The 23,536-nt window shown below is 40.0% G+C and overlaps 1 protein-coding gene across 1 annotated transcript in view; it reads left to right on the forward strand.

Annotated features, from left to right (window-relative positions):
* The window catches only part of JAZF1 (JAZF zinc finger 1), a 195,055-nt gene that overhangs the window by 162,924 nt on the left and 8,595 nt on the right, over positions 1–23,536 (forward strand). Inside the window, exons 3-4 of the mRNA XM_037387217.1 lie at positions 1,370–1,566; positions 22,546–22,715. Of these exons, the coding sequence (XP_037243114.1) occupies positions 1,370–1,566; positions 22,546–22,715 (367 nt within the window). The remainder of the gene's footprint in view (positions 1–1,369; positions 1,567–22,545; positions 22,716–23,536) is intronic.

Here is a 23,536-nt window from a genome sequence, read left to right on the forward strand (position 1 = left end):
TTCTCTCTGCACGCCCATGGGCTGCAGGCTGCAGTTGCCTCCAGCGGTGTACCTGCTCTCCACCATGCAGCATCTCCTACTCATCTGACCTTGTTATTCTCTCCTACCCTCTGTTGTTTCCTCCTCCGTTTCCTCCTCCTCTTTCTCTCCAGCGTTTTCTACCCCTCCTTAAATACATTTTAACTGAGGTTGCACCAGCTCCCCTGATGGGCTCAGCTGTGTCTGGGTGTAACTTAACTTTTTATTCTGTATCACGTGCTAGTGTGTATTGTTTTATTCACTGGCAGGTGTAGTTTGTACTTTAGCATGAAGGACAGAGGACTTGTATGGACAAGGTGATTCACTTTAGCCTATATTCTTAGGAATCCTTCAGGATGGCTGCTTATGCAGGGGAGGGAAAAGGCAAAGGATTAAAACATTGCTTGAACGCTAAGCACAGAGCCGCAGAGATGCTGTTGTGGGGGAATGCTAGTCCTTTCAAGTGAGGGTTAATACAGGTGCCAGCAATAATGCTTTGAATGTCAGCATAATGCAGTACCAGGTGTTCTGGTATAACTCTGTGTAGGCACTTGGAATAAAAGTGGTCTTTTTCACTTCAGGTTTTCTTTTTTGGAAGGAATCAGAATAAAAGTGAAAAATCTATTTTTATTCCAGGTGAGAGAACCAGTGCAAAAACTTGCACTGCTAGAATTACTGCCCTACTGGTGCACACCTTGCATTGTGCTGGTAGAATTCCCTCTCAGCATCCCGCAGAGATGAATGTTGAGTTGCGTTAGGCCTTCAGCAGCACGTGCCAAAGCTCTACAGAGAGACCTCATTTGGTTTTCAAGAGTTGGGAACTTGAGGAATTGCAGTTTAATTAGACATCTTTTATGTCAGGCAACACTGACTAAAATCTTTTTAAAAGCATGTGATTATCCTAAGTTGGAAGTAATGTATATACACAATGTAATTCATACTATCCCTTTCACCTTCAGATTCGATACATTTGCCTGTAACATTTTTATCCGGTTTAGCTAGTTTTTCACAGAAGGATTGAATGTAGTTACTGTAAAGGTTTGAGTATAGTTATTTCATTATTGTGTGCAATGCTGATCTCTGGTTGGAGTTTAAAAAACTTGTAAGTTTACACATGATGCAAATGTCTAATTTAAGTTCTACTGAAATCAGAAGCAAATGGCCCATATCTTGAACACTGGAATAAAGCTGTTGATGGAGAAGTTTGTATTATTGAAATCTGTGCATTGCAGGGGAACTTGCCGTGGCTGAGTTTGAAGCTTCGTATGGTCACAGAGAGCAAAAAATACTTCACCTAAAGCTTGCGAACAGTGTTTGAAGCCTCTTATCCTCATAATTGTCTTTGTTCTAGATTTATGACTGATGCAGCTCGACGTGAGCAAGAGTCTTTGAAGAAAAAGATTCAGCCAAAACTCTCTTTGACTTTGTCAAGCACAGTGTCCCGTGGGAATGTATCTACTCCACCTCGCCACAGCAGTGGAAGCCTTACTCCTCCAGTCACCCCTCCAATCACCCCCTCCTCTTCATTTCGCAGTAGTACTCCTACAGGTAAGCACCTACAGTTTGGTTTATCTCAAATAAACTAGCAATTTTGCTCATGGCATTTGGAGAACAATAGACATACTGTGGCATTGAGAAGAAGAGCCACTAAAAATAAAACAGAAAAGCTTTGGGCTCTTTTATTTGCATTTGGTTTGCACTTTGTAAAATGTGTTTGGGCATTTGTTTCCAAACTCCTTGCTAAAGCAGAGAAAGGCACTAACTTTAAAAATCACAGCTGAAATTATTATACAAAGAAACTAACCTTACCAGAAATACCAAATGTGCAAAAGCCCCCCCCCCCCCGATGTATCAGTAGGAGAGCTCTGCGCATGGTATGGTGCCCGTTTAAGATACAAGTAAAAGTGTTTGAGTGTTTGGGATCTTCCTCTCCACCCCTCTTTTATTGTGGGGGATTGAGTTCATAGATAACTAAGCAGACAGCCATTTAATGTTTTAGTATTAATGACTAAATGGAAAACTCATAGCGGTCCTTCTGACACTTTCTGGAAGTTCTGAAATGAATTGATTGTTAAGTATGTCCCTGGATATGAAAAAGGGAAGCATGCTGAGAACAGCTAAACGATAAAATCACAATGTAATTCAGAAAATTTTAGAAGATTTTCTTAATTACCTCCTATGTGAAACAAACTGATTCATTTCCTTGACATCTGATAGATGTCAAGGAATTATTGCTTTCTTTTGTTTTTGTAAAACTTCTGAGAAGGCTAATTCATGATGTGGTCAGTAGTATAACTTGGCATTATTTGTCAGGAACATTGGTTAGCGATATACTCTTTGACACATATTCCATCAAATATTAAAGAAAAAAAGCCAGCAGCTGTCTATTGAAATACTTTTATTTTTATTGTTTATATGTTTCAAACTTGTCAAAATTCTCAGAATGTTACTTTACTTGTAGTTAAGAGAATCAGCTTGTTATGGCTAACTGAGTATCTGGGAATCCTGCCTGCCAGGTTATAAATAATACCAGCTTCCACTTTCTGCACCCTCTGTTCCAAGTTCCCCGTTGGTGCCCTGTTCCAAAGTCAGGGTTTGTAATAGCCTGGTAGCAAAAACCACATACTCTTTCTTGAAGATTTTTTTTTTTTTTACTTAACTATCAACTCAGTTGCACTTCAGCAGCCTCAGCCCAGAATTTCCATTTTTGTCATCTTAAAAAGTTTTTCTGAACCTAAAAGAAGCATTGAGGTTTTTCTGATAACTACATAATTTTCCCCAGTTGCTTGGCATAGGATTTTGTCCTCTGCAATGGTTCTAACTTGCATAGATGAGGTGCTCAAGAGTCATGAGGTGGCTGAGTTTCTGTCAGTGCGGTGCCTCAGAGGGAGCCCAGCAGACTCATTTTAGATATGCAGCTCAAGTGTGTGTTATTGGCTGATGCAAATCTTTTTCCCTCAAGTGCAAGTATATATGGCAATTGTCTAGCAAGGTGATAAAACCAAGGATAGTTAGGCAAGATCTGTTTCAGGGAACAATTTAGAGTATGTAAATCATACAGCATTTCGGCCTCGCAGTGCCTACGTTCTCAAGCTCTACAGGCATACCCTCCACTGCATCCAGTGAGGATGAAGAATATTGCTGTATCCCTTCTCTGCGATCCTGTTTGATTTGTACTCCAAACAAACTCTTGTTAACTTGTCTTGGAATACAGATAAACATGTATGTTGTGGTAACTTAAGAAAACAAAGAGGCAGTTTCTCCTTAGTTGCCTGAAAGGGTGTCAGCTGGGTTGGTATTAAATATTTGTTATAATCCAAATATAACCGTTATTCTCATCCTCCTGTAGACCTATACTTTGTCAAAAATAAAATGGGATTGCTCTGACCCAATCTATTAATGAAAAAATCTCAATTCCCATCTCAGATGTTTGATACTTTATTAGGGTACCAAACTTCAGCAGTGTGCCTGGCATCACTGTTACTGCACAAGGTGTAACTCCAAGATGGTGCCGCTTTAGATGCCAGAAAGAAAGCATGCGTTACGGGCTAGCGAGATGGCATACAAGTATATGTGTCCCTCAGCAGAGAGTGTCTGTCCTATATGGCTCTTCGCCTTTTTTGTTTGAGGTGGAAAGCAGGATCTTCACTAATCTTTTGGGTCCCATTTTCTGTGTGCTGTCCTCCCTTTAGGTATGCTGCTTGTCTTAGCTTTCCTAGGTGTGGGTAGTCTTATCTTGGGTGAAGCCAGCAGCTGCCTGAATCCCAGACACCTTTGTGCACGTCCTTACAGCTAGGTCCTGCCGTTTCCTGATCCTGTTAAACTACTGTTGTCACCTTTCAGTAAAGTGTAATTTCGTATAATGATCTCTCATTCACGGATTGACCAGACTCGAACCCACTTAGCTTGTGAAATTTGATAAGAAACAGTTCAAGGTGGTTTGGCTGCAGAGAGTGGTTAAGTTTTGCAGTAAAAATCTATGCCAAAAGACTACGGGCCAAATTCGCAGACAGACCTGAGCAGCTTCCAAGCTGACACACATACATGCTGCAAATGTTGCATGCATATGTATAGCACCTTCTTCTGCGTAAATGAGATTATTCATGTAGCGGCAGAAATACTCACCAAAGAAGTGTGCTCTTTAAGGCTCTTCTCAGGTAATGAGGCAGACATGTATTTATCTGCAGACTCTGTATGTGTTAGTCCCCTGAAACGGCCCGTTTGTGGTTTTGGTAGGAAGTAGAAATGCAGCAGTTAATTTTCTGTGCCTCCCTTCTGTTCCCTCAGTGGTGACTGGCATGTGCTCTCTGCTTACATTTGGCTTTTTGTTCCCTCTCCTGTAACAAGTTTTCTCTTCTTCTTGAGACCTGCATCCTCTAATGGTTGCAGAAAGTTCACTTTAAAAATTTGTTCCAGTTTTTGTTTTAACAATAGTGTCTCCTGGGAGACACTGTTTAGTAGGCTTAATGCTCTTGTTAGAGTTTGCAGGCGGGATTTAGCAAAAGAAATGGCTTCCATCAGCAATACAGGCTCCTTAGGGTGATAGGGCAATACGGCTAAGTAGCACCAGCACATAGCTTATTTTGGAAAGATGTTAACAGTCTGCAAACATTGAAATGTCTCTTTATTTAAGGAGCGCTCAATTAAGTCACAAAACTTATGTTGCCTTTATTTTGAAATGTCAATTTTAAACCCACAAAACTAATGAAGTCTAGTTATGGATAGAAATGGGGCTGACATTGCATCTTTAACATACGCTGTTAATTTTTTAAATGTTTTCATACATCTGTGTGGCTCACAGATGAAATTTCTACCCCTGACTTCCTGGCTTTTGAGTGTAAGTCAGAGCATTGATGTTCCTTTGAAAATTAGGATATCTCTTCATACTGGAAAGCTTTAAGAAAGAGTAAGTGATAGTAACTTATTGGTAATTCCTTATCAAAATAACCTGGTCCCAATTTTAGTTACAGAAGTAATTCATAGTAATGAATCTCAGACTTAAAAATATATTAAAAAAATAAAACTATGCATTGAAGCAGTGCCAAAAATCATCTGAAACCACTGGTTTAGTTTTGTTTGTTTTTTCTTCCATATTTATGACTTTTTTTCCTTTTCCCTTTCCTTTTCCCTTTCCCTTTTTTTCCTTTTCTTTTTTTTTTTTTTATTTTTTTTTTTAAACAATTCCAGGCCTGGTATAGTAAATTTCAGCCTGGAGTGAAGTTTTGGCCTCCTTATAAATCCTAAAGCATGACTTTAATGCTACCAACTGGCTTTTTAATGGCTCAACCCTAAGTCTTGCCCACACCCAAAAAAAATCTAGAATGTTTTAAAACCTCATAATTAGCATTACATTTTGCTGTGAAGAAGCTGGCTCACAGACCTCCTTTCCTGTTTATTTTGATTTTAATAGATTACAAGTTATAACATTTATGCTGGTTTAATAGGTTTATAGACCTACTTACTGCCTGATCGTGTTGGGCAGTGGATGGCAGCCAGTCCTGGCAGCGAGCGTGGAGGATGCTATGGTTGGCTGGAACAGCTGCGGCCGTCTGTCAGTCCTTCCACTTGTAAAGGAGATGAAAGAGCAAAGATTTCATGGGTGGTCATAGCTGACCCCATGGGAGAATTGGCAAGTCCCATTTTGATTTGCAGCTGTCATTTAAGTAGGTGACTAACTATTGGTTTATCTTATTAATTAGGATAAATGCCTTTCTGGGGAGTCATATTTGTGCAGTCATTTTTGATTGACTGCATTTGAAAGATTTTTACCTTTCCTTAATACGGCAAACTTCCTTGAAATTTCCCCTAACCCAATCTTAATATTTACAAAAGTGACCCCATTTTCTACCCACAGAAATACCTAACTTCTCAATCTTTTTTTCTTTCTAGTAAAACATGAAAGTAATAATTAATTTTAATTTGGAGTAAGAAATACTTTGGATTTCTTCATTACTTACTTAGGATTGACCCTAACCTTTAAGGAATCTAAGATCTAATCAATGATGTTGTAATCAAATATCTCTAAAAATTCAGTACAGCACTATTTTAATGTCTAAAAAAACTAACAAACTATGAGGCTTTCAAGTTAGTGTTACTGACGTAGAAACCATTAAATTTCCCACCTGAGGACACTATTTGAATGATGATTTAGTAGATGTGTAGTAACTGAGTTTCAGCCAGTTAGAACATATGATGTGAAATGGGCCAATTTTTTTCTGATAAATCATATTAGTGGTGAGCCATGACTTTATATAATATGTGATTGAAAGACAGAAAATGAAATTCAATATCTTTTCAATAAAAAAAAATCAGTCTTCAACTAGTGTGTATTTTCAGAGCCTGGTGTAATTAGAAGTAATGTTGATACCATGTGTGACTGCATTCTTAAATAACTACAATGATTTTAAATATATTTGTGTTTGTTGTAGGTTTAGTTAAAAAACTAAAGAGAATCGTGTCCCATTTACATCATTAGGGAATATCTTCTAAGATTGTAATAGTTTATATATAAACTGTTATTCAAGAAAATTAATAGATTCTTATAACTCAAGACTATGAATCTTTTCTCTTATTCAGCTGGATTTTGTTCAGGATTTGAATGCAACTACTGGCAAACCCAAAAAACTTACAGCTTCCTTCTTGTGTTAATGAGTGTTCTTGCCACTGATGAAATAATTTAGAGTTTCATTGTTCCCTCTGTGGGTGACTAATTTACAGGGGTGGAATGTATGTGTATTACAACTAAAGAGCTCCTTTCTCCTCCTGCCAGAGGCAGCTGGGACTCAGAAATTAATCTGTAAGGATCCACCTTGCTTCTGGTTCATTAAGGACTTGTCTGTCGTGGGAGCTTTGATTCTCAGAAGCAAAGCACTGTGTGGCAGTTTATGAATTTTCCCAATAAACCTTGTTATCTCAAGTAATGTTATGTCAGTGACGTGAGATATTGTTCCTATAATTCTGCCCTATAGCACTTGCCTTCATGGATAACTCATGAAGGAATCCCAATGGCCTCCTCGAATCTGTTCCCTTTTCTTTTTTAAGAATGCAAAAGTTGAAAGAAAACCACCCATTGTTTGCTGGTAAAAGCAATCAAAAATACAATGGTAACGAGCCATTGGAATTAGGCATTGAAACAGAGTAACAGGCATGCTGGAAACTAATATGGTTTAGATTCCAAATGTGTGTTTAATTTTTGTTACTTTAAGTTGTTTAAAAAATGCATTGTCTTGTAATGCAAAAGCTCATTCCTTTTCGTAGGTATCAAAGCAGCTAACATTTCAGTACAGTTTCCATATGTTATGCTTTCAACAATGAAGTAATCATATGGCAGAGACAGCTGTTTTGCAGAGTGTTTTAACAGCACGTTAAACAGAAACCAGCAAGAAAAAGAGATCTGCTCACCTAAGCGACTTAGTAAGTTTAAAGTGGACAGTAGAAATGTCAAATAACAGGGTTCCGTCCCCACCCCCAAATGCACTGAGGAATGAGGAGTTACGTGCTCAAACTGTTTTTGTTTATGGATGCGCTATTAATACATAGCCAAATTAATCTGAGTTTGTAGCAGAACTGCTATTTACATATTTGGCTTCTGTCAGCAGGTGGCATTTTTGAACTCCATATTAGGTTGAATCACAGTAGACTGTGAACCATTAAAATCACTATTAATTTTATAATCATCTGCAACAGCTTGGGGGTGCAATGCAGATTGGCTCAATACTGCTACAGCTAGAGAGAGCTCGCTGGTTTGAGGTGGACTTTTTTTTTAAGGATAGAGCACAGCAAAAGATTATTTGATTAAGATTTTAAAGATGCTTGAAATTAGACTTTGGAGTCAGGACAAGTCAGTGGAAACAAGTACACATTACTGGCTTTTTGAAAATCGTGCTACAGGTTCAGGTCACGTGCTTAAGCACATGATTAATGTTAAGCACCTAATACTGAGGAGGTGAATGCCTGACTTTGAGCACATAACAAGCATTTTGTCAGACTGGAATGAAGTACTCTGCACTTGCAGAGTTGCAAGCTCAAGAATTCACGTATGTACAAAAGCCTAACTTCAGCCATTCACTTAAAAAACTCTTCACCCGTATTAGTGTATTGTAAATGCTCAGGTTTAATTATTACACCTTATGTTAATGTAGTGTAGTATCATGCAGATGTAATTGAAAAAATAATGAAAAGTAGAAATATGAGATCAAATCCCAGGGCTCTTATATTAAAGAGTTGCTGAGAAATGGGCTGAGAGTGCTACATTTTTGTGTGTTTGACTTATGGGGTGTCTTGCATAGTAAAGCACAAATCAACCAAGTTCTACTGCAGCTTGAAAAAACACTTTCAGATGTCTGAGGAACCATCTCAGTAGTTGTTCAGATTGGCAGAAATTTCTGCTTGCTTAATTGCCTGTTCAGAGACTGAAGAACTTGTATGCTATGTTTTTATTAAAAATTAGAGACATAGACCCACTCTTGTATAAACAGTATGGGCAAAAAACTAAGCCATACTTCTCAAAATGAAGACCAAATTCTGTTCTCCAACATAATGGAAGTTTGTCTGAATGCATTCAATATTTCAGGCCTGCAAGGTACGATAAAATCTGTGATAAAATACTTGAGGCAACTGTATTGTGGTCTGTGGCAAAAGTTTCCTCTGAGGGACTTCACTGGTGCCAGGATTTCACATTTCTGTGCAGATGACGAAAGAGAACTTTCTTTATAATTATTGGAGCCAACATGGTTCCATCTAATTGCAGGTTTGGGGGCCTATATTAATCCTGCATGCTAATTAATATATACCTATGTTTGCCCAGCATTTAGCAGTCTGAGGCACCTATTGTAACAGAGCCTTATGGGTGTTCTTGTAAAAAATAAATACATAAATAATAATCAAAAAAATAATGAATGGCATTGTACAAAACAGTTGATCAACATATGACTTAACTAGAATGTACGTGTGTGCTTAGACATGGTATGAGACTTTAACGCGAGCTTTTGGCTGGGGTTGTGGCTGAGCATGAATAATGCATAAAATCTGTGGTAGTTTCTAGTTTCTGCCTTAAGGAATAAAGCTATAGTAGAAGGTTTCCAATAACAATGAAAATAATAAGTAAAAGTGCAATTATTTCCTATAGCGGTTTTCTTAGCGCAGGTGGGATTTGTTCCCAGCAACAGCTAAAAGATGTTAATTTTTCAGCACTAGATGCCCCATTCCTGTTCTAGGGAGCCAGGCTTTGACCTGGTACGTATTCGACTCTTTCCTCTAGTAATCCAGAGTGAAAAATGCTCAAGTGCTTGTCACTGTGCTTGACTAAGTGCTTCTGAAATAGATCTCTTTTTCTACCGGTCATCTGCTCTCAGGTGGCTGTCCAGGTTCCGTAGAGAAGCAAGAGTATGTATTCCGTTGGTTACTCACTGCCAAACCCAACCCAACCAAAAGACTTACGTTCCCAGAAGATACTGAAACTTAAGTTTGGAGGATCTTTGGAGCCAAGATGATCATGGTATTGCATGCGCAACAACCGTGCTGTTGTGTCATCTTGGGCGTGACTGCACGACAAATAATAATTACTAACTTAAAGCCTCAATCGAGCGGTTTGAAATTATCACGAAGACCAGGAACATTATCTTAGTCAAACCTGCACAAACTGGTGGCTCCAAGTACACCTAGACTGTATGGAAGGAACTGTATCTCGATGTCCCAAAGCAGCTGGAGGTCTCTTCTGCCGAGGGACCACTGCCAGGCTGCTGGAACTCTTGTTGCCTGTTTTCTTGATCAGTTCCGTGGAATTCTGATAATGCAGTGGCAATAACTTCCAGCAATGGACCAGTTTCTCATCATTACTTTTGGAGATAAACAATAACATCCTGTAGGAGCATGGAGGGGGCTGTAGCCCCTCAGTGTTGCTGAGGGTCAGGAGGGAAAGTGGCATAGATGTGCAGAAAGGGAAGGGGAGAGAGATTTTGCCTAAGAGATCTAAACAGGACAAGTGTTTACAGACAGAACTTTTCTGTTTAAGTTTTTTCATTTTCATTTTCAATCTACCAAAGAGTATCTTGATCTTTATCCTTTGTAGCATTTTGTTACATGCCATTTATTGAAATCTAGCCGTGTGATTACATGGCTACCTGCTCTGCAGTTTGGCTGGACCCCAGATGCAGGGCAAGGGTGGCCCTAGGCTTGACGGCTGGATCTCTTGCAAGGGAGGCCATGGTGCCCTTCTTTTTGTCCGCTAGGCAAAACTGGAGTCTTTAAGGACTCCGCAAACCCCAGCCCCCATTTGCCTTATGGGGGTTACCTGGTTTGTTTTACAATAGGTTTGAGACTCACCAAAGTCTCTCACCTCTGCCAGGTGAGAGAGGAGGGTCAGTTAAGTGTTTGCAGGGAGCACAGGGGCCCCAAGAGAGCGTGACACTGGTTCTTTCAAAGTCCTGAGCTTTGGGGTATGGATCCTGGAGTATTTCTGCAGGGCTGTACTAGACAAGTCAACACATCCCATGAGCATCTTACTTTTCCAGACATTGGGGATTCCCACTGATTCAAAGCTTAACTTTGTAAAGACAGAGCAAAATGATAGGGATTCTCGTGTAACTAACCTCATCTATGGTTTTCACGAGGGCACGTATTATGATAACCTCCCCTTTTTTTAATTCCATCCTAAAATAACCTAAGTACAAGAAGGCCCATACTACATTCACAAAATGAAATTATTTAACAGTGGTGTTTACAACAATTGAAATTACTTTTGAAGTTAAAAGGCCATTTTTAAGTGTATATAGAGGAAAGTAAGATTGAAGTGAAGATAGCTGATGGGGGAAAATAGGGCTGTACTGTGGCAGGAAATACGTGAAGGCTTTTGGGTTTTTTTATTCACAATTGTTCTCATAGCTTCTCTCTGCATTTTCTATGTTTCTTTCTTTTCCTGCCTTATGGGTGCATTTCCCTTATAATTCTGTTCAATTTCTCATTTGCTTCTTAACTTGGCAGTAAAAATGTGTTGAGCCCAGTTTGCAGTAAAAATATGTTCTAGGAAGATTGACTCAATTGTCAGATTCCGTGCTTTCCAGTAGAACTCTGAATCTTGCCAGAGGAGAAGGCACATCAAAAATTTAACATTGCATCTTAATTACCTCATCACACTCACTACAGGTAGCTTTACATGTAACACCCTCTTTGTTGTACTTCATCTTCCCAGCCCCTTCAGAGCATTCTTGTTTGATACAGACATAAATTGCACTGGCAATTGTAAAGCTACTGTGCTGTAGGATTGTATTTTAGTTGCACATACCTGTAATTAATTGTATGGGAATTTTCACAGTATTCTCCCCAAGGAACAATTTCATTGAAAAGTAACAGAGTTGTCTAGACTATAGCAACTCATAAAATCATCACTAGTTTTGGGGTTTGAGCTACAAAGCGGCAATAGAAACATGGCTTGTAGATTTAAAGTACTTCCAAGCACAGGAACTGTTTTATAATCCCCATCGTAGTAGTCTAACCTGGCAAACTTTTTAACAGGGTGGAGAACAAAAAATGTACAATAAGCTTAAAGTAAAGATTATCTCTGTGCTAATTTGTGATAGCTTTTTTTGGTGCAGAACCACACCCACTGTACCTTTCTTCCCCCAAATATGTAGAAGAATACACATTTTGTAGAAAGCGCATTGTGCCTGCCTTTCACAGCTTGTGGCATAAAAGGTTTAACGTAGGAACAGCATGACAGTCAAAAAGGAGCTTCAGTGGTTCTGGGTAACAATGACTGCATTTGTGTTTGTGTGTTTATTCTGCAAAGGCCAACTGGTGCAACAATTATTTTTTTTTACTATTTAGCTTTAAAGTAATCTGCTAAATTACCTAGAAAATTACTAATTGAAAGCACAGATTTTTTCAGAAAGTTGGAAACTGTAGTTGGGCACATGGAAATTTTACGTGCTTATTTATATCACGTATATGTATATGCACGTGTGTGTGTGTATACATATGTATATATAAAATACTACACTGCAAGATTTAACAGGATTTGTACCATTGTAGTGCCCTGAGAACTGAAAAAATTGCTCTAGCTGTACGAGTGCTGTATGTCTGCATACTGAAAGCAGTTACGGTTTTCAACGAGTTTTTATAGTGCCTAGCATTGAAAAAGCATACTTACTTCGGCCAGAACTTCAGTGTACTGAAGATGGTGAAACTTAAGCAAATGTTCGAGTTTTCCTTGCATTGTAGCCAAAGCAAATCCAAAGTAGAAAAAAGCAAAGACTAACATACCATTTCATACTCAATGACTTCAAACACAGAGAGGTTTATTTCACAGGGGAAGCTGTGTGAGTCCATATGAGCCAGTCAATGGCCATCAAAATGATGTAAAATTATAGGGAAAACAGGGTGGTTTGTAGCTTTTGCGTATTACCAAGTGAACTAAAGGCTATGAAACATTTGCCAACCCCCAAAACTACATATTCTCTTGTCTGTTTAGTACTTGTGGCCTGGCAGGTGAAAGACATCATCCTAGTTCTTGCTGAAGATGAAGGCTGGTGCTTTGTCCGTGCTAGCATAGGGTCCCTCTTGTAAGGTTTTTCCGTGTATAGTCAGACAGCATCGTTCATGGCAGTTTCTGAGCACTTCTGCCTCTAATGCCAAAGGATACAAGAAGCCAAGGAGCAATGGAAAATAACAACTTGAAAAGTACTTTCATTTCAACCTCAGCCCAGTGATAATATCATCTGAAACACTGAAACAACTCACACCTGCTAACATATGTTTTATGTACCTGTTTGAAACAGTGATAGCCTCAAAGAAAGGTCTGTGACAGCAGACCCGGCACAGTGCGGATTTTATTTTATCAGTGTCTTTTAAAAAAAATAATAAAGGAAACACGACGCCCCACTGAATGCGTTCTTATGTTTGGGTGTTAAAAATGCATTTCGTTCTCATAAACACAAAGTAGGACTAATTAAAAAACATAACTGATCTTTTGTGTAGGCAGGATGACAAAAGCCTTGATTCTGGCTCAGAATAGGCCAGTATATAAAAAACCTAAAATTGGCATTTTAGTCCTTACTGAGTAATTCTGAGTATTGTCATTAGGACTATCTTTCAAATTATACTGATGGAGTTTCTTAAACCTAGATGCTCAGAGCATTTAAAAGCAGGTAGAGAGAAGTGGTAGGTATGTTTTTGTGCAAAATAAATCCTCCAACCCATCAGTGCGTCAAAGTAGAGAATCTGCCATTGCCTCCATCGTTGCTGGTCAGGGGTTTGTAACCCTCCTGGGGCTCATAAGCATGAAATCCCCTCAGCCCAAAGCTGCTGAAAGAGCGCTGAGCTGCCCTGGGTCTCTGGAGCTCTGCTGCACCCTGGTCCTCCATGGGCAGCTGCCACAGGATCCCTTTGGTGTGCTTCAGCCCATTCACACGTGAGGGTCTAAGGTCCAGCCCAGGAGCATCCTGGAAATCCCCACGTTTTAATTCAGCTGAATCCTGCTGAAATCAGTGGTGCTCTTCGTGTGGGGGATGCTGCCTGCACAGTGATAGCTGCACAGTGCCTGGGACTGGAGCCTGGTCCTAGCTCGGTGCATCCTTGCTGGCATTCTGCGCTGATTAAGGCAGAGCGCCCAGCAGTCGCGGTGGGTAAGGACTGTGTGCATTAGCAGTTTTATGGCCTGTATGTAAGTGGCTCAATAGCTTTTGTACAGCTGTAAAGCATGTTCAACCCAATGGTATAAAACACATCTCAAATGTATTTTCGTAGCTTCATAAACCGTAGTTCATTTATGTAGGTACTTTTTATTGTAATCCTTTATCTTAAACAGGAAGCTGTTTCCTGATACCATTTCTATTTTTGTCGTCTTCTTTATGAAAAAAGGGATAAAGAAGAGAAAAGAAAAACTACCTTTTTCTTATGTGCACCAAGAGAGTCCTTGAGTACAGTAATTGTGCCCTTAACTTGTATTTTTGTATTTCTAACCTCAGAATGCAGGGCTAGCAACTAAAAAGCCAAAATAACATTAATTATGACTGTTCTTCGCTGTGGTTTTTGGAGTATAAGTTTGTAACAGATGTTTGGGGGGAGAAGAAGGGGGAGGAAGGATGGATTGTTTCTTTTTCTCAGCCCCAACTGGTTTTAATTCTTTCTTGAACATTTTGAGAATATCTTTAAACATTTGCCAGAGTTCAATTAACATCCTGTGACTGAAGGTGGAAAATGTCCTACTTTGTTTTTCTTCAAACATATACCTGCTCTTGCTGCTCATGCCAAAGCCAGAGAAAGAAAGGATTCCAGCTGGCATAGGTTTTATTACTGTTACATTAATTTGCAGGTTAAGCCTCCAGTGGGGAGGGGTCTGCTGGATTGATTTATTTATTTACTTTTTTTATTTTTGTGATTTTAAGAAAGTGCTGTGTAAAACATTGCCATTTAATTGCAGGAAGGTTTTTCTCTTTTTTGGTGAGCATTTAACAGCTTATTGTTTACATGGAGTTGTAGAAACCTAGTTTTAAAATATGTTTAAAGTAGAGATTGTGTTCTTGGGTTTATCATGTTTTTCCTGTACTACATATAAACAGAAGATTGTACATTATTGAAAGCCCTTTTTTGTGGAAAACAGGATTGGGGAAAAAAGTTTATATAAGAATGCAAAATAACTTCCCGAGACTATTGGCGCAGTGTGACCATAAAACCTCAACAGCACATTGTGCAGTGACATTATAACAATTTGCTTTAGCACCTCTGCAGCGTTCTCAGAAAGTCCTGTTCTACAAAACACATGCCGTGGTATCAGTTGACTGTTTTTTTCCAGAGTCAGTTCTTTACATGCATGTTTTTGTGATTAGTTGCTGTTTTGCAAGTAAAGTAATTGGAAGTGGCAATTTTTTTTTTTCTTATTTGGCTTATTACATTTTTTTATTTGCATACATTTATACATTCAATAAGTTGTAACATATCTGCTTATATAGGTGTGCAGGCGCCTTTTAGTGGATTTATAATCTCTGGGTTGGGATTTTCTGTGCCTTAGTTTTAAAGACTGTTCTTTCCTATACCGATATGAAGATACGGGTACATCAAAATAGGAAATGGCATACAATTGCTGCTAAGGCCAGATGAGAGTCCAGCTGCTCTACCAACCCCTGTATTGGCTCTGGAGGACTACTTTTTTAAACCTGAGCGTTACTAGTTTTGTTTCTCTTGTAGCCCAAGACGGAGAGCAGACCTCACGTGTAAGTAGTTCCCAATTTTTCTGACAGTGCGTAAGAATATATAATACTAATGTTATACTAATAGTACTTTAAATAAAAACCTTTATGTATATTTTGTACCTTTATCATTTTAGCCTTTTACCACCAGGATTTTAGGGTCATTTCCCATATAGGCTAGCTCAGCTGCAATCATTCTATACCAAAATACAGTATATTCAGTTCTGCGTTTTACCTATAGGATCTGAAACATCTGTGTGCTTTCCAAAGTGTAATTGAATATATTTTCAGTCACTTAAAATTCTTCATGTGCTTACATTGAGCATTGAAACGAAAACTAAAGGTGGTTTGAAACGTTGGACTTGACCTATCTACCATAGCATTTAAAACACCAACATTATCCGTGGATTGGGTGCATAACTACTTGTGGGTTCATCCTGTTTGAGGTACCACCCTCCAGAACTGCTTTGCAAAGTACCTTTTCACACTGTCTCTGTCACTGTGCAAGTTTCAGTTGCCAGTTGTGTGGTGACTGTGAGAAGGAGTTGAGGGTGTCCAGAAACATCCACCTATATCCTTGCTTGCTTAAATGTTCCCTTCTTTGGTGTAGCAGACCCTACTGGCTGAAAGTTACTCTTCAAATGATGCAAACAAACAAGGAAAAGTATATTTTTTTTTTGGTCTTAACTCATTTTCTCTAGTGCTTTTATAAGTACCTTGTGCATAAAAATAGTATTAAAAACCATATTGCCTTTTGTATTTGAATCCATATTCGCAGCATTACATGAGGTACATTTTTAAAATTCTCTTGATGGTTATTCACTAACTAAGCCTTGCTTCATCCAGAGACAATAGAAAGTTAGTTCTTCCGAGTAGTGATAGTTCCTAAACAGCTTGTTATTTAGCGCTTGATACTTGGTCTGAGCTAGGGGAGGACTGCAAGGATGGGTGGTTTCTCCAGAAGATGTTTTTCTGGCCTGATCCTGCTCTGGCTAGTGTCGTAAGGAAGAGTAGGATGGTGGCAATGGCAACGGCTGAAGTGCAAGATGAGGGACGTGTTGCTGGCGTGAGTGTGTGTAAGAGCAGCCTGGCAGCAACCGCTGCAGACCACACAGCCCGTGGGACCTGCTGTGCAGGGCTCAGCACAAGGCCAAGTCAATAGTAAGTTGCAGTTGCTATTTTGATGGCTCTTTTGTGATCGTGCAGAGGGATGGAGGTCTCTGCCAGCCTTGGCAAGTGCCCGTTTGACAAACCATAACCATCTCAAGCAGCTCCCTCGAGTGACAGCAGAGCTGTCAAGCATGCGGTTGGCTTTGAGAACAGATTTGCCTCTCCTCTTCCAGGAACGAGGTTGAGATACTTACTGGGATAAGAGAGAAAACTTTTAGCTGGGTGTACTTATGCCTGTTGGCGGAAGGAAGGCTCCAGCCTTCACAGTGGTGAACCTACTGCTGGTGTTACGTAGGTGCTCGATCCAAACCCTGGCATTGCACTTGAAATTGGAAATACCAGTGTGCAGCGCTACACAGTGCTCTGCTTAAACCACTGTGGGGTTTCTTCAGTTGTATTTACATGTACATTTACACCACCTTTGTGGACATGAATGATTAAAGTATTTTTGAAAAGACAAGAAATTAATCAGAATGGACCTTTCAGAAAGGCTGGGAAGTACTTTTTGTCCTCTGAGCTCCCTTTTCCCCCTGCCCCCAAAACAAACAAGCAAGCGAAGGAAAAACCCTGGCTTAGTCTGTTTGGATGATCCAGGGTCTGAAATTTGTTGCCCGAGTAGACATTGTGCCACCCGTACTCAGCTCACAGCCGAGAGTTCTGCTGCAGCTTCTAGACCAGCATAGGAGCCGTGATGTATGTTGTTTAACTGTTTTGTATTTCACTGCCCCTAGCATTTATTTCCTGTGCTTTATACAAAGGAAGAATATTTCATCTTTAACTACTTGATACATCTTTGTATCAGCAATGAGTATCAGCTGTGGGAACGTTCTCCCTGCTGGTGAGCGTGGAGGAGACTGTGTGCGTCAGTGGGCACAGAGGGAAGAAGTTTGACAAATCCATAAATGTGCTTTAGTGTTAGACCAAAATTCACATAATATTAATAATTCACCTTTTTTATCAAGGAAGCTGTCATAGTGTATGGGAATGGAAACTTCATAACATAAAAAGTGCTCTCATAAAACTGTTTCTATGAAATACAAACTGCAAGTCCCGTGCGGGACAAAGTGTGAAGCTGAATTTTTATGAGAGATCATTGGAATTACCATGAACTTTTAGTGACACTAGCAATGTTGGTCCCCACTGTAGTAAGCTATTTGCTCATAGTTATTAATTGTATGCTTAAATGGATGCTTTCTGGTCACAAAAATAATTGGCAAGTATGATTTAGGTTTGTTTTTCTTCATGGGAGGAGAAAGGAAGGACTCGTAATGTTCTTGATCAGAGGTCGAGATAGATCATATTCATTGTAATAGCACGCACAGCTTGTGCTGGTTTTAATCAGCTTTGTCTTGTGCACCTGCTAGATTTAAGATTCATTCAAAGTTAAGGGAAAAAATCCTCTGTAGATCTCATGGTGGAATGAATTCAGTCACGCAAAAATCAGAATTTATTTTGGCTGCAGTGGTGTGAATACCAAATAAACCCCAGCAACATAAAAGATAAGGCTCCAGATTTTCAGCAGCGTAGCTGGGATGTTGTCTGTTGTAATTGTCAAATGATTAACTCCGCAAAACGTTTCTCAGCTATTTAAACTACTGACTTCATCTCCTGGAAAAAAGTAGTAGATGGGCATTCAAGAGGTGAGATCTTTGCTGCAGGATTAAGTGATGTTCTCGCTGATTTTGATAGCAAAACTGACTGAAAGAAGTAGAGCAAGTCTTTATGGTACAACTTCGCTTTTCATCACACTAGAAAGACTTGTTACCATGCAGGCAGTAATCATCTTCCCTTTTTGTGCATGTGTTTACTTTTGGCAAGTAAACTGCTGTGTTGCAGGCAGCCTTCTCATTTGTGACGGGTTGTCTTTAAATGCAGCATCAAAATTAAAAGAGAAATAACTTGCCAAAATACTTTGTGACCCGCTATGTTTTCTGTCTTTTCATAACTAGTAATTTGCTGTAGTACCTGGCTCTGATATGTCATGCTGTGCGAGCTGTGTCTGCTTCAAGGCCATCGCCACCAGTGGAGTCCACCTCCTCTTCGAGCATGGAAACTTCCAGGGGGGAACAAACTGCGGGCGTTCTTTCCTTGCCTGTGTTTTCTTTCATTTTTTTTTAATCTGCTGGGGGCAGCACAGATGAGGTGAACCTTTTGGCAAGGCCAGTGGAGCGAGGAGAGGGGAAATGGCTCTGTGGGCCAGGATTGAGGGAATATTGGATGTGAGGGCGGGCCGATATTAGGAAGACGTTACTGAGTCATTTGGACAATAAAGCAATTTGGACAAGAAAGCAGTGGGTTTAGGTTGGGCTGAGGTAGAACTATGTTTGGTCTCTGAATGAAAGCCAGACGGTGAAACTGGATATGGCGAACGGCAGTGAGCTAGCGAAGAGCTGCAGAAGGCGGTTGCCAGAGGAGAGGGGTGGAGAAGGCTGTTTTCTTGCTGTTGCAGAACGAGTATTTAGTCCAGGTGATACTGTGTATTTGTACACGGCCTTGCTGAAACATTGTGCTTCTCTGTGGGCCTTTCCCCTCTAGATATTTAGACACTTGATCTTAGAGAAATGTGTGGTGTTGAGTTTTGGGGGAGTTTTTTTGTTACTCAGACTTCTGAAGCCTAATTCTGATATTTTTCCTTCGAGCACTGATGGGCGAATGATCTCTCTGCCTCCAAGCATGACGGCAAACGGTAAAGCCATGAGCACAGGTGCTCAGTGCCCCCGAAGGGCAGCGTGCCCCAGCAGTGTCCTGTTTTCCATGTGCATGGCGATATCCAAGCAGAGATCAGCGAGCCATCTCTCTTTTGGAGCTCTCTTAAAGAGTTATTGCAAATACTTGTCCAGGTCACGCAGTTGTTACGCTCTGGAACAGCCCATAGGTTAGATGCAAAGGTGGTTGCTTTTTTTTTCCTTTTACGAAATAAATATTAACAATGATTGTTGTGAAATGCTAACCGAGTTTCCAAAAAAAAGAACACAAGCAAGCTATATGTTGATCAAAGTGCACTGCTGTGAGCTTCCCCTTCAGCATACCGCTGGTACCCTGGCAAGCTGCCCCAAGCTGGAGTTGCAGTTCGGACACCTGACGGGTCCAGGGACTCCTGCTCGGCGTGGGAATGGCTTCGCAAAGCCACCGTCCTCAGCCTTACAGTACTTAATTAAAATACCTCATCTAGGGGCTGTTTATTATGGCAGCACCAACCTGTGTGTTGTGCTTTTTGTTTTTTCTCTTCCCCCCCGCCCCCCTCGACCCTCTCTAATGTGTTGCACACAGTCAGTGAGGCACCACATGGGTTGCTGCCCTTAGACATTGACAACCAAGGAAATTAAATTCTGAGGCAGAATCAGTTAAAAGCCTGACTAAAGCAGGGTTGTTTTTTCTATGACAACTGAAACAACATAATTATTTAAAGGATCATTTTTTTATTGCTAATTAATTTTTTCAAGACAGTAAGGTTTTTGCATTTTTTTTTATTCCAGGACCCTCTTAAAAACATGTAGGGATTTTTAATTTATTTTTTTTTAAGAAAGAACAAGCAATTTAGTTCGGTAGGACTCTGTTAGATAAAAGCACTGATAGACTGCAGTTCCAGCTTTGTTTAAAGTAATATGCCTTTCAGGTGTTTGGTACCATTAGTATTACCGTTTTGTGCAAGAAGAAATATATATTTACATGGTTTTTCACACTTGAAAAAGCTTGTCCTATTTGCAAAATCTGTAGTGATAAGTCTGAATATAAAAACTTAGAATAACGGAGCATTAGCTTATGCTGTTTAAAAAACTATACTAGACAAAATGTTTCATTTTTGTTCAGGTAAGCTAATTAAAAGAAAACCACAGGGATGGTCTGATCTCACAGATGCTTATGCAGGCATTTTGGTCTCTTCTGTCTCTCTCCTTCAGTGAGTCTACCTGCAAGTGAAATACAGACAAAAGTTGTTACACTATTGGGTCTTACTGTACAAAGTTACTAGAAAAATTGAAAGGATGCCCTGAAAGTACGGGAAAACTAATGGAAATGCGTAATTGCAATGATCACCGCCTTTCCCTACTGTTCTGTTTATCTTCTCCCTTACGTGCCATATTGCATATGAAGTTCTATAAAGCACCGATTTGTTGTTTTATAAAAGCATTCTCCTTGTTATCACTAAAGGTAGTGATATCTTTAGTAGATGTTGTACAGTCTCAAATGATGTTTTCTTTGGGAGGACAAAATCCTATTTGGGAGGAAATCACCCCCTCTTAAGGGGGCTTACAAGGAGGGCAATTATAATGACAGAAATTGTTGGTATCAGTGTTTGGAATTGTTGTATATTTTCTCATCCTAGGAGTGCATACATGTATTTACAATAGGGTTTTCTGTTGCATTTGCTTAAAAAAAACACCCCACTGAGCTAAAAAGTTTGAAAGGAACAGCTTGAGGAATTTTTTCCATCAAGATACAATCAAGGGCAGGAAATCGTAGAAGCAGAGTTGCGGTTTTGCCTCCATTTTTTTATTAGTTAATTAAACTATAACAACTCTTAACTTCATTTTAGGTTAACTGTTCCTAGAGTTCAGAAATATTTTAAGAGGTCAATAATGCTTTCTTTGGCTTTCACTCATTTGGTGTGGGATAAGGAGTCGCAGTCAGCAGGGCAGAGTTTTCCAGATGTTCTGCAGAGCGTGTGTGCGTGCACTCATGTCGACAGTTGTTGACGGTGGGAAACCATCCATCTTTCCTCATCTGCGCACCACCCTGTACAGATGAAAACCACAGGAAAGAAATGTGGATAGCCTGACATCTGTAAGCGAACTTACAGTGTCTGATTAAAGCTCAGGAACCCTGAGTACTTGCAGCTACCAGTTGACACGCGTTTTTACTCGGTGATGGAGAGGTGCCGAGTCTGAGGGAGAGGACTGGGGGAAGGGGAAGCTGAAGGGAAAAATTTGAAATGATAGGTGTGTACTTTACTTGCAGCAGAAGCAAAAAAACACCAAAGACACCCCACTGTACGTTGCAGCACAGATTTCCTTTATCGTAAAGTCGGGACGTTTCTTTTTTAAAGCGCCGTGAGGCATCTGTCTGCATTTTCTTCTCGGTGCGTAGAGCTGCGTAGAGGCATGCACTTAAAGGGCATATAGGGGAAGCAAACAGAGCCATGCAAGTGTCACATAACTGTCTTTAGTAACGGGAGCTATTCCAGCACTGGGAGCCAAATCGTCTTTCAGCAGAAAGGATAAAATTTAGCAGAGCTGGGAAAGGGAAAGAAGAAAGGGGAGGGGAAACACAGCACCACCTCCTGCTGACACCACAGAAGTTTCCCTCGGCTTTCCCTCTCTCCCCCTCTGTGCATATATTTTCTTTTTAATCAGCTGGGGCTCTTCCCTCCCCTGCTTTTTTTTCTTTTTTTTTCTTTTAACTGTATTTTTATAGTTGGAATTCTGCTTTCCTAATTTCTCTTGTTCCACATTTAACTTCTTCAGAGGATTTCATTAATAGTTACTGCAATTAAAAATAATAAATAAACTCAGCACCAGCTGCTCTAATGGCTGTCATAGCATATCTGGAACATAATGCGGTCTGTTCAGGGCAGCCACACAATGCAATTTATCCCCACACCTGAGGGAATGAATTTCACAACCATAATTGCTACAATATAATTCTTATTAATGTTGTGCTATAATTCCTATTAATTCCAAAGGGCTAGTAAATGCATTAGGACTTGTCAACATATTATTTTACACTGTTTATGATCTGTAGAATTACGCTCTTCAGTATTGTATTGCATAAAGAAAAGCCTTAAAATTAGCTTTAATTGCAGGGTGGGGGGGACGGGACACAGACCACATTTGCTGTTTGGGCACTGGGAAAGACGGAAGGATCCTGGTGTTTGAGGAGTAATGAAACTGCATTTTAAAATCAGTCCTTTGAACTTTCTGTGCCACGCAGTTAGCAGTTTATGAAGATATATTAATAATGCCTGTCCTGGTTATTAGAAAGAGAACGACTGATGTCTTTATGAAGGAATAAATAACTGCAAGAAAGATAGGTTTATAAAATTAAAAATAACTGTCTTCCAGCAAAGACAAAAGTGGGGAAATTACAAGTCACTGTAACTGATGTAATAAATGCAGAATGTGTTATCTTGCTGTGCTCTTATTTATTCTTGTTTTATCTCACTACCCCGCTCTTCTAGGTAGTGAATATGATGAGGAGGAAGTAGACTATGAAGAATCAGACAGTGATGAGTCCTGGACTACAGAAAGCGCTATCAGCTCTGAAGCTATCCTTAGTTCAATGTGCATGAATGGAGGGGACGAGAAACCATTTGCCTGTCCTGTTCCTGGATGTAAAAAAAGATACAAGGTAAGCAGTAGTGCAGACCTACCTCATGTCCCACTGGGGGGGGGAGCCTCGAAAATCAGTCTGTACCTTTCTCATTTAATAGACATTTTGCATTTATTTGTGTGGTATTTTAGCAGAGAACACGTTTTAGTCACTGGTTTCCTTTCAAGCACAGCCAGGTTACCAGTTTTACAAAGGATGTAGCCTTTTGCAGCCCTGTCTGTCAAGAGAAATTACATAGTGACTCTTTTGCTTTACAAATTTTAACTAGCTTTCTGTTGTTCAGACAAATTAACTGCAGAATGCAGAAGGTACTACCAGCAAAATAATCTCCTGGGTCTCTTTCAGAGACACTAAATAAAAAGCTTATGCCCGTCCGTGCCAGAATGAATTCCTCCGCTTAACTGCTAGAGATGCTGGCTCTGGGTGCCAGACTGTGCCCTGGGTGCTTTTCCTGGTAAAGGTGATGTGCAGGAAATGGTGGTTAACGTCTTGCAAGTCAGAGGTCACCTCAGCAAGGCAGAGCCTTGGAGAAATTCTGGGTCTGAGTCCCTGTGTCTGTCCCCTGCGCAGCCGTCAGCGCATCTGCCCTGCGTGCAGGGCTCGCATCCCTCTGTGTGACACACTGGGAAACAATTCCAACCCCTGCCCTTTTAAATACTCTTCATCATGAGAAATTTATGTCTGTTTATGGGGGTGAAACGTCTTTAACTTTGAACCTTGAGCTGGACTGTATAGAACATGCCATGATGTGAGGACAGGAGTGTGGCTTCGCGTGAACCAGTGGAGAGACCGATGAAATTGTATTGAACAGCTTGGACTTCAGTATGGCATTCTATAGT

This window comes from Falco rusticolus, chromosome 4 (assembly GCF_015220075.1).
Source record: "Falco rusticolus isolate bFalRus1 chromosome 4, bFalRus1.pri, whole genome shotgun sequence".
In the NCBI taxonomy this organism is placed as follows: Eukaryota; Metazoa; Chordata; class Aves; order Falconiformes; family Falconidae; genus Falco; species Falco rusticolus.